The sequence below is a fragment of the Lissotriton helveticus genome, chromosome 1_1, assembly GCF_964261635.1.
Source record: "Lissotriton helveticus chromosome 1_1, aLisHel1.1, whole genome shotgun sequence".
Taxonomy (NCBI): domain Eukaryota; kingdom Metazoa; phylum Chordata; class Amphibia; order Caudata; family Salamandridae; genus Lissotriton; species Lissotriton helveticus.
In genome coordinates, this window is record NC_136057.1 from 922,799,983 (window position 1) to 922,811,053 (window position 11,071).

The 11,071-nt window shown below is 41.0% G+C and overlaps 1 protein-coding gene across 1 annotated transcript in view; it reads left to right on the top strand.

Moving 5' to 3' along the window:
* DYRK2 (dual specificity tyrosine phosphorylation regulated kinase 2) overlaps positions 1 to 10,646 on the top strand; it is a 29,702-nt gene extending 19,056 nt beyond the window's left edge. The window contains exon 3 of the mRNA XM_078676467.1: positions 3,563 to 10,646. Coding sequence (XP_078532593.1) covers positions 3,584 to 5,164 — 1,581 coding nt within the window. The 5' untranslated portion in view covers positions 3,563 to 3,583 and the 3' untranslated portion in view covers positions 5,165 to 10,646. The remainder of the gene's footprint in view (positions 1 to 3,562) is intronic.
* The last annotated feature ends 425 nt before the right edge of the window (positions 10,647 to 11,071 follow it).

Genomic DNA, 11,071 nt, shown 5'->3' on the forward strand with positions numbered 1-11,071 from the left:
TATTGCTTTTAAATGGCGAGAGTGATGCCAGTGCTTTTTCAAACATGAGATTTCTGTTTCATATCAGACACATTGCCAGGAAGTACCCCAACTGCAAAGGGAGAATATATCTCCTTGAAGGGGTTCCCTTGTCAAGAGTGGTAGCTCGAGCTTTCACAGACCTTTTTGTTAAATGCACTGGTAGGTACAGTTGACACCTTCTGCAGAAACCGCATAGGAAAAATGAGACAACCGTGCAGGGGGATGGGAAGAAACATGTAAGGTGGGTAGCATGGTAGCAAGATAAAATCAATCTAATAATAAGCATTTGGCAACGTCAATAGCTCTTGCTTTGTAAACCAAATCCTTGTTCTTCATTGTATTTGGGAAGGAAACAGATTGGAAGCGATGAGGTGGGAAGCAAGGTGAGTGGACAAAGACCGGGTGAGAGAGAATGATGGGGGCAGGGCGGCAGCAAGGGAAGGTATGATGGGAGAAAGGCAGAGTGAATAATAACAGGAGAGCGAGAGACTGAGTGGGGGCATGGTGCAGGGATGAATGAGAGCTGAGCTGGAATCTGGGAATAAATGTTGGGGCAGACAGGGAAAGATGGAGGGGCGGGAATAAGGCACATAGGGAATATGAGGAAAGGTGCTCAGAAAGACGTAGTGGTAGAAGGGAGCAATAGCATGGAAATGCAAGATGAACGAAGAAGGGCTGAATATATGATTATACCACGATTTCAGTTACCACGCATGGCTTTACCACGCGAATTTTACCTCGCAAGTGGCTTTACCACGCTGGTATTTACAACGTAGCATTTTACTACGCGTTGCAACGTCTTACCTTCACGTCTTTCTCCACGAGCCCTTACTTCCATCCTCCTTTGAAACAAGCGTCAAACACGTATACCAAAATAAAAAAAGGACTGCTTTTTCGACGTACACGGCACGTCTTAGGGGGAGGCTCTTTCCTCTTTCTTTTAAATTTATGTTCGTTTTTTTGTTAAAGTAACCTGCTTGTTATTTTTGGGGGGGGAGACCCCCCCCAGCCCCCCTCCGAGCCCCCCCCTCCCTCTGCCCCCCCATGCCCACGCAGATCGACTAGAAGGAATACCACGTCTCCCCCCTAGCCAGTGGTAAAGACGTCGTGGAAGGTACCCTGCGTGGAAGGCACCCTGCGTGGTAAGTGTCACGTGGTAAACGTGAGTAGTGGTAATGCCTTCGTGGTAAATGATGTTTCCCGAAGGGCTATGTGCTCCCATTGACTGCTAAAAGGGAAATGGTGTGGAAACATGCCAAAGGAAAAAATAGGTCAATGATATCCGCTGTGGAAGGATACAATCCATCCAATCAAAACTCTATGAGGCCAAAGTACTCCAGAGTTGGAACAAGCACAGCAATAGGGAGAAAAGCCAATGAATGCAGAGAAGGGAACTGATATAGACTAGCCATCCATCGATTTGTGCAAAAGGAGCAGACCCTAGGCCACTCTAAGTATATGCCAAACATTGTTAACACTGCATCTGCCATAGACAGCTAAAGTTGTCTGTAGCAAGACTGCAACAGAGAGGTATGGTACGAGGGGAGTTCAGGCAAAGAAGTGAAGGGTATGGGGGTAGAAAAGTAAAAAGTGGCGTGGTGTCTCTCTTCATCCTGCATTCTCCATTAGGACTCCAATGCATTTGTTGAGAGTGAATATGCAAGTCAGAACTGATTTGAAAACAAGCTCAATAAATGTCACTTCGGATTCGTCAGAGTCGATCTGTCAGGAAGGGGATTTGATTGGTGGGCATTTGGAAACCTAACATAGTACAACTGTAGGGTTGTCTTTATTGTTGTTGTGCACATTCTTTTAGTATTTCTTTCCGAAATCTTGAGTTTGAAATAGAACAATTTAATAAAATAAACCTCTTCTCTGAAATCACACCTAACTCCAAAAGAGAGATGCCCATGCTCTAGCGATCTCCTTGCCGAAAGCAAGATTCAGTTTGTGCTTCGTGCATAATGAGTCATTGGCATAGCAGCTAGATGTGATTTACTGCATATGTAGTGGAACAAAAATACCTCAGCACCATTTATTTAAGGTCATATTTACTATGACATTACCTGCTTATTACTCTCTGTTGCCATATCACTTTTCTAGGTGCCAGTGACATCATCGCAATGCCCTACCCTCTCCTCCTTTCACTCTCACTTCAATAGCCCTCTGATTTAGCCGCTTTGCTGAGCCAAGATCTGGATGGCACATTCCTTTGAGAACATGACAGAATTTCTCTGCCATTCCTTTCTGGCCAGTGTTACTTGCACATCCGAGCAGTAAACAGCTGAATTCGTCTTCCATTCCCTAACTTTACAGCCACTTACTGATGCTTTAGAGCCACTTCTTGTGCTCTGTGTGTTGCTTTTTAGTTACAATTTTAGTTTGTTCAACTTTTCTTCTTTTAAGTATTTTCAAAATGTGTCCGAACGAGTATCAGATGTCTCAGTTAAATTGTGACTGCTTCGAGTTCATTCACATATTATTAATTAACGTAGCAGCAACACATCACTGCACACTTCACAAGACAAGGATCCGGTCTGCTGCTTTTGCCAGTGCTCCATGATCCTATGTGTGAGGTGGTAGAGGCCATGTTTGCGAGCAGAATACGCAGTTTGAAACTAGAGTCCATTGTTTTGTGTGTGTGGGGGGGGGGGTTACCCGTGTATTGCTTTTATAAGCAGGAAAGCAAAGCTGTTCTGTTGACCTGACCTTACAGTAAATCAAACCTTTCTCTTCCATTCTCCTTTCTAGTCAGATGAGGCGTGGTTAGATACAGACTAGTCCAGCTCTATGAGTAATGTGTACACACATACACACACACACACACACACGTGCACATGTGAACTGAAGCACAGGTTTCATACTCTATGATCACTTTACAGCGTTCTAGGTCATAATGAGTTGCTGTACTTTGTGATAACCCATAATTTATTAAACTATTACAGTGTAGTTATTTTAATTTGGTATGAACACAATATGACTTGTTACCGGACCTTTGTAGTGAATCATTGCTCGATACGATTACCGGTTCCTAGTTTTACCTCACACCTTCTGCCTATTCTAGTGCATTATCCTTCATGAATGTTATTCGGTGTGGGCCGTCAGGGCTAGCATAGCAGCTGTTTATGCTGAGAGTTAGCTAGTAACTAGACTTAGCTGTTTCAATAGAGAGATCAGAACACCTGCCCTGCATCACTACTAGCCAGGGAGGTGACAGGACTCGGGCTTGAAACATAATTCTGTAGGTGTTCTTGCATATCTATTGGTACCCAGTCCATGCAATTTCGGCTCCTCTACCTAGGTCTGCTAATGTGACGATTGCTTCTGTGGTGTCGGGAATTTCGCATGCCTAGATTTTCTTGGGAGAAGCGACTGTGTGTAAAACAAATCAAATTCTAATTAGTATGTACATGCAATCGTTTCTTTCCATCCTTTAGAATGTCTTTCTAAAACATTTGCAGTGGTGCTACAGTACTTTTTGACTAGATACTTTTCATTGTACGTCTTGCACGACTAAATCTTGTACTGTTTTTTATTCTAGGCTGGCGTTGGTAGGCACACAATGAACGAACACCTGCATGTTGGTGGACATGGACAGATTCAAGTTCAACAGCTGTTTGAAGATAACAGCAACAAGAGGACTGTCTTAACAACACAACCCAATGGGCTTGCAACAGCAGGCAAAACTGGATTGCCTGTGGTCCAGGATCGGCAACTGGACAGTTCTCATAGGCGCCTGGGTAGTTGTACTACATTGAAGTCTACAGATGGAACTGGGAAGGTTAAGTTATCTTGTATATCCCCCGAGCAAGCAATGAAGCAATACATGCACAAACTAAGCACCTTTGAGCATCATGAGATTTTCAGTTACCCTGAAGTATACTTTGTGGGTCCAAATGCAAAGAAACGTCTTGGTGCAATTGGTGGTTCAAACAATTGTGGGTACGACGATGACCAGGGATCATATGTGCAAGTGCCCCATGACCATGTGGCATACAGGTATGAGGTCCTGAAAGTAATTGGAAAAGGAAGCTTTGGGCAGGTTGTGAAGGCCTATGATCACAAAATGAACCTAAACGTGGCATTAAAAATGGTGCGCAATGAGAAACGATTTCACCGGCAAGCAGCTGAAGAGATAAAAATTCTGGAACACCTGAAAAAGCAGGATAAGGATAACAGCATGAATGCCATCCACATGCTGGAGAACTTCACATTCCGCAACCACATCTGCATGACCTTTGAGTTGCTAAGCATGAACCTTTACGAACTGATCAAGAAAAACAAATTTCAGGGTTTCAGCCTGCCTCTAGTTCGGAAGTTTGCTCATTCGATTTTGCAGTGTTTGGATTCTTTGCACAAAAATCGAATCATTCACTGTGACCTTAAGCCTGAAAACATTTTGCTGAAGCAACAGGGTAGAAGTGGGATCAAAGTGATTGACTTTGGTTCTAGTTGCTATGAACACCAGCGTATTTACACATATATACAGTCACGATTTTATCGAGCCCCAGAAGTGATTCTCGGGGCTCGATATGGATTGCCTATTGATATGTGGAGCTTTGGCTGCATTTTAGTTGAACTTTTAACAGGGCACCCACTCTTTCCTGGAGAAGATGAAGCAGATCAGTTGGCGTGCATGATCGAACTGCTTGGTATGCCATCTCAAAAGCTGCTAGATTCTTCAAAACGAGCCAAAAATTTTGTGAGCTCCAAGGGTTATCCTCGATACTGCACTGTTACAACCTTGCCTGATGGCTCTGTCGTTCTCAATGGGGGTCGATCTCGTAGAGGAAAGATGCGCGGACCTCCTGGATCCCGAGACTGGACAGCTGCACTAAAGGGTTGTGATGACCCACTGTTTCTTGACTTCTTGAAGCAGTGCTTGGAGTTTGACCCTTTGCTACGGATGACACCAAGCCAGGCACTTCGGCACCCATGGCTCAAGAGACGGCTACCAAAGCCCCCAACTGTGGAAAAGACTGTGGCAAAGCGAATCACAGAGAGTACAGGTGCTATTACGTCAATTTCCAAGTTACCTCCGTCTTCAGCAACTGCTGCAAAACTCAGAACTAATTTGACACAGATGACGGACTCAAATGGCAATATTCCGCAAAGGACTGTGTTGCCAAAACTAGTAAGCTGATTGTAAAAGCAGTTTTCTGGTAGTACTAAAGTTGCTACCTACTGAGCCTTTTTTTAAAACGACAGAGCTCAGATTTGTACTTTTTATTTGCTAATTTTCTGTACTTTTTACACGTTTTAATTGGAAAAAGCGTGGATTTTGTTTTATAACAGACTGAGACAATGCTTTAAGTTTTTATACTTTTGAAAACATTTGTCGCATACTAAGAGCCTTACTTTATTTTGTGCGGTAGAGAATTTACCTCAGTTGGCTGGCCACTGGGGTCTGCTGCACGTCTGTTATGCATTACAGACAAATGTGTCAAATGTGCCCACTACCTTTTTGTGGAGTTCACTTTTTTTTTTTAAACTCTTTGCAGTGGGATACTAAATGAATTTAGTACCAATATTCCCTCGCCAAGCATCTTCTCATAGATCTAATTATTACAGTTGCAAACGTTTCATTGCTGCCTCTTTTCAACACGTTGATTTGGGAATGAATGGCAAGATGGAGCCACAGTCTGACTGAGAAACAAACAAGACATAGTTACAATTTATTAAATTGCTAATTACAAATTTATGAGACGAATTCTCATGCTGTTTCCAAATTATATGTATTGTTAAATATTACACAAAATATTGAGTATAAACGAGAACTTTCCTTCTCTCATCCTTATTAACTCGAACAGTCAAAGAATTCTCAGATTTTGCAAATGAAAGAAAAGTGAAATTAGATTTTTGATAAATTAATATACAGAAGGGATGTTAAGTCGAAGGTCCAGATGCTAGATTAGGGGAACATTATTGAGAAAGTTTTGTGGGGTTAAATGTTAATGGAAGAAAACACTAATGACATAACCAAAGCATCTCCTAGTTTCTGTACTTGCCATCTTCCTCAGACACTTAAAAGTGTGGACCACTGCTAATTTCTGGCAATGTTTAGTCAAACTGGGGTTTTCGACTGCAGTGCCAATGACTTCCTGAATCACCCATTTTGTGGCTCATATACCCAAGCCTACCGTCATATGTCTGTGCCACAGTAACATCAGAGGTACACCTCTTGAGATGTTGATCTTCAGAGAGCAACAGTTTTTGTTAGCCTCAAGCTCTTTTTCTATAGCTCAAGGTCTTTGGATTATTTCACAAGTCTTACTCAGGATGTCTGCATTCCTACCCACTGGCAATGATAATTATATCCATACATCACTACTTCGGGATGTTAGCACCAAAAGTGCCTGCAGGGCCACTTCAGTGTTCTTTTTTGCCTCCTCCTTTCCACCTTTGTACTTTCCTTTACCTGAGATGAGAAGATCTTCAAATGATTCTTTTTAAATTGGACACTCTTTATTAGTAAAGGAGCCGGAGGAAATCAAAGACTTTCCTTGCTTGTTATCCTTATTTGCTAGGATTTGTTGGAACACTGAACTAGCAGGTGCAGGTTCAACACATACAAATCCCCCACAAATCTTCCAGGAAATCTCAAAGCATTCTCTAAGATATGCTATCCAGGTTAACATCCTAGAGCTTGGGGCTATTCATCAGATTGTAAAAAATGGTTGCTTCCAACTGAAAAGAAGGCAAGCTAAAGAAATCCAACTAGATGTTGCCTCAGTCATGTCATCACTCAAAGAAACTTCTGCCTTTGGCAACTTCTTTGCAAGCTCTTTGTGAGGACAACTGCCTCCCCTTTACTTCAGTGGCTACTTGTGAATGTCCACCTGAACATTCACTTGTCCCGTAAATAATCACTTAGTTAGGTGACAGAGGACTGTATATTCAGTGGTAGTGGCCTGACAAAATTGGCAGTAGGGTAAATAGAACAATACATTTGAAAGGAGACAGGGGCTGTCTGTGTAGTTCCTTAATAGAACAATGGGGGGAATGGCAAGGCTGCATTTTGTGTATACCACGGTGATAATGTATTAATGTAAACAGGTTGCCTTGACAAAAATAGAAAAGGAAAACTTTTATGACGGTCATAAAAAAAAGTTAGACATATCTAACAACCAGCAGATCGATGCTGTGATTTTAACAGGGCCACAAAAAGGCTTCCTTACTCGGGCCATATGCTCAGTTAATAGCAATTTAAATATTGATAAATATCTACTCGCCCCCCTCATCCCCTCCCCGCCCACACTTTAAAACTGCTGCACTCTTACTTTAAAGTAATTCTTCCTACGGCAGACAAAATACCTCTGTTCAAACAGGTTGCTGCCATATGTCACTGAACAAGAGGCTGTTTGCAGGGCTAGTTTCAGGATTTCCAACTCTAAAGGCGTGCTTAAGATTTGTAAACCTTAACCCTCCACTATAACAATCAAAGTAAACCGTACAAGCAGTTGTCAAGCAGCCTCTGTTGGAGATCAACAGGCACAAACACCTCCATACCATACTTTCCCTTCCGCTATACCAGTCTAGTCTTGGAACCAGTATGAGAAATCTCTCTTCCAGTGATGCGATCCGAGTTAACACACCAGCAAATTGTAGTTCCCTTGATCAGCGCAAGTTACATGAACAAGTGCACCAACTAGAGAGAGGGCTTAAAAGACCTCAAGTGCGTGTGCCAAGAAGTCAATTGATTGTTCCCACTGCAGCAGTGTGCAACAAACCTTTGCTGCTTCATTTCTGAATCCTACATTACAAGCTTTCCCAGGAAGATGTTTTTCTCTTTTCTTGTTTTTAATATATCAAGTGGAATGCCATAAGGGATGCATGTGGATTAAAAGTGAATCAGACAGCGATTGCAACATTTTGCCAGTTTTTCACCCAAAAGTCAAGTATGCCACGTTGTCTGAGGAGATATTTGATTGCACTACCCAAGGTTGGAAACAAGTACTCGCATTAAGTGACTTTGTCATCACCTTCGAAGCCACGTCCACTGTGGTTGACCGATGCAAAGAACTGTGAAGGAAAAGTAAATATTTATGAAGACTTACATGTGTTTAACATATATTGCACCCTCACTTCCCCACTGGTGAAACCTATTTTTATTTGCAATCGAAACCCAGATTAAAAAAAAAAGTGTTTCCACTTTGTGAACGTTTTAAGATGTTTTAAAATTGTGCATTTGTCATTGTTAGTAAAAGTGGTATTGCATTAAATATTTAAAGGAATATGTTTTCTTGGTACCGGGTGTAGTAAAGTGGAAAATTTATCAGGATGTTGCAATGGAGGGGTCAAACATAGAATGAAGGTTTTACAAATGTTCAAGAAGTGAAAGGGTTAGGGAAGGTGACAGCAAGAAGAGTAACTGTATATATTTTTGCAATGCATTGATCTGATGTCCATGAAGTACCAGTAAGTTAAGAAAAAAACTCAAGCATGGTTCCCTCTGAAGTGACAAATGTTTCTGGCTAGGTTCTCCAGGTGTCCCACCTCCCCAGGTGTTCTGTAAACACATGTAAACAGCGGCAGATAAATGAGGTAAAACCAACTAATATTTTGGAATCCTCACGAAGAAAAAAACCTACAAACTGTCTGAATATTTGCCAAGTTCATCGCCTCCCTCAAAACCCTATAGCACTGTTATATATTTTTTTTTTTCAGAAGGAAAATATTTGGTTCCAATGAGCCCCTTTTTTCTAAATCGCTTGTCATTTGTGGACTTGCATCATGTTAGAAGGCGATAAGACTTCACGACTATGCTTGCTTTGTTTCGTCCCTCCGATCCTTGCAGGCTTCCAGCGACTGGTCGCTGAACTGGTTGGAACTTTCCAGAAAAAAGCCTCCCTTTGTCGTTAATTATTTACATACCGTCAAGAAAGAGGTGATTCTCTGTTTGAAACAAAGTTTAACATATTTGGTATATTGTCTTGCTTTTTCCAATACAGAGATACAGTCTGTAAATTTCTATTTCAGAAGCTGCAGGTACAAATGCTACTGGTAAATTTCCATCCTGTCTTACGATGTAAACTTCAGTCTAAAAAAAGAAGTAAAAATGCAACACACTGGAAGCTTTTTGTTTACCTGAACAAGTAGCTATGTCGTTGATATGAGGGCTCCTTCTTGGTCACGCCCCAGCAATGAGGAAAAAACAAACATGGTGGCTTCTACCTACTAAGGGCTCTCTAATGGATGGTTGGCTTGGAGTTGGCATGGGAACCGTGCTCTGCTTCAGAGATTACCATTGTCTAGGGAAGTCTCTGCTACTTACAGCTACTTACACATTATAGCGATAACTCAGCAGTTGTGTCTCTTCAGTTGCCTTTTCATTGGTCTTGATTTCTCGCACAGCTAGCGGGTTCACGAGCAATTGCATGTACTACTATAGAGGCGAAAGAGTGACACAAGGAGCGTAGATTAACAATAAAGGATACATTCAGCTGTGCCCTTCATGTTAACAATGTGCCTTTAATGCTGTAAATGCTATGTTATAGGGCCGGAAGATGGCTTCTTTCACCTTTGAATTCTAAATTGCAAGAATTTTTTTATCAACCTGAGATCGGTCTTAGAATATTCACATGTACCTAAGGGCCTTTCATAGGACCACCTGACAAAGAACACTGCCTTGCAAACAATTGCAGTAGGGCTTTGAAAGCATTGCCAATGTATTTGCTAATTAAAGGGTTAAAGAGGCCTTTTTGTATTTACTTGTGTCTTAACATCAGACGGATTTATAACAGAGATATTTTTTGTTATGCTAAAATACTAGAGAAAAATCAACTGTTTGTGTAAGGTTTACCTCAGAAGTTTCATTTTATAGTGTGATGATTCCCAGGGCATTTGGTACGAACCAAAGTGCATTCCTTTTTTATGTGCCTGGCCCTAAGGAAGGCAGACAGAGATTTTTACATTTTCATGTTCAAGGCGCGTAAGCCACTTTTGCTTATAGGGCTGTTTGGAGGGTTTATGTGTTTGTGAAAAGCACATTAGAAAGGAATTAGATTGGGCTATGATTTATATTCATACAAGAGCACGTGTTCCTACTTTGGGAGCAGTTCCTAGAACTTTTATTGCACATTCATATTTTTGCCTCTTATTTTTTTGAGCAACAGTGGATTATCAGTAAATTTTCTTAACATTGCCCAATCTAATTCTGTGGTAGAGTTTGATTTTGTGGTCGCTTACTACTGCAGACTTGTACATCTCTACTACGCAACAAGTTATGAAAAGTAATTGTGATTAGCTCCGTTTTAGCTGCTGCAATGTTGTCAAGGCAGCATCTTGGGGTTTTATTCAGCATCGTCTTAGGACACGTGACTGTACCTTGCTGCAACTGTCTGTACTGCAAATATGTGAAGAACTTGGAATGAATGTGGACTCTCCCTTCTCTTTCTCTCTCTATATATATATATATATTCATGTACATTTTCTGTGAGAGGCTGCTGTTGCCACTTCAACATTGACTACATGGTGCAGTAGGTTTTAATCCCTAGTGGCCAGTTTTATGATACTGTATGTATTGTACAGCTGATTACAGAAGTAAAATTTCAAGTGAATATTTGTTCAGATTTTATTGTTGTGGCCAGAGACCATTTCAGAATAAAACTCTATGTCCTACCTTTCTTCTTTCTATGTATTTCTCTGTTACGTAATATGAAAAGACAAATATCAAAGGTGGTTTGTGACTCTTTATACTTTCAGACTGCTTAATATGTTCACATGTTTTCAGAATGTTATATTTATACCAAGAAGCAACAAACCCATTTGCAGGGCTTCATTGCTACACCCAACAATATTTAAAGCAAATTAAAGGCATATTTGTGAAAATGTACCCTGGTTGTAACCGATTGCATTAGATAGACTTAGATTAGTATTAAATACTTCATGCTAGTACATAATACTGCAGACAGTGCACTGTGCTTGCTTGGACACTGGTCGATAATCTAGCGGTATGATGTTATAGATATTCTGAAGCTCTCAATATTGAGTTTCTACTACATGTATCTAGTCGATAATAGTTTACCATCTTTTTTAATGAGTTTTTTAT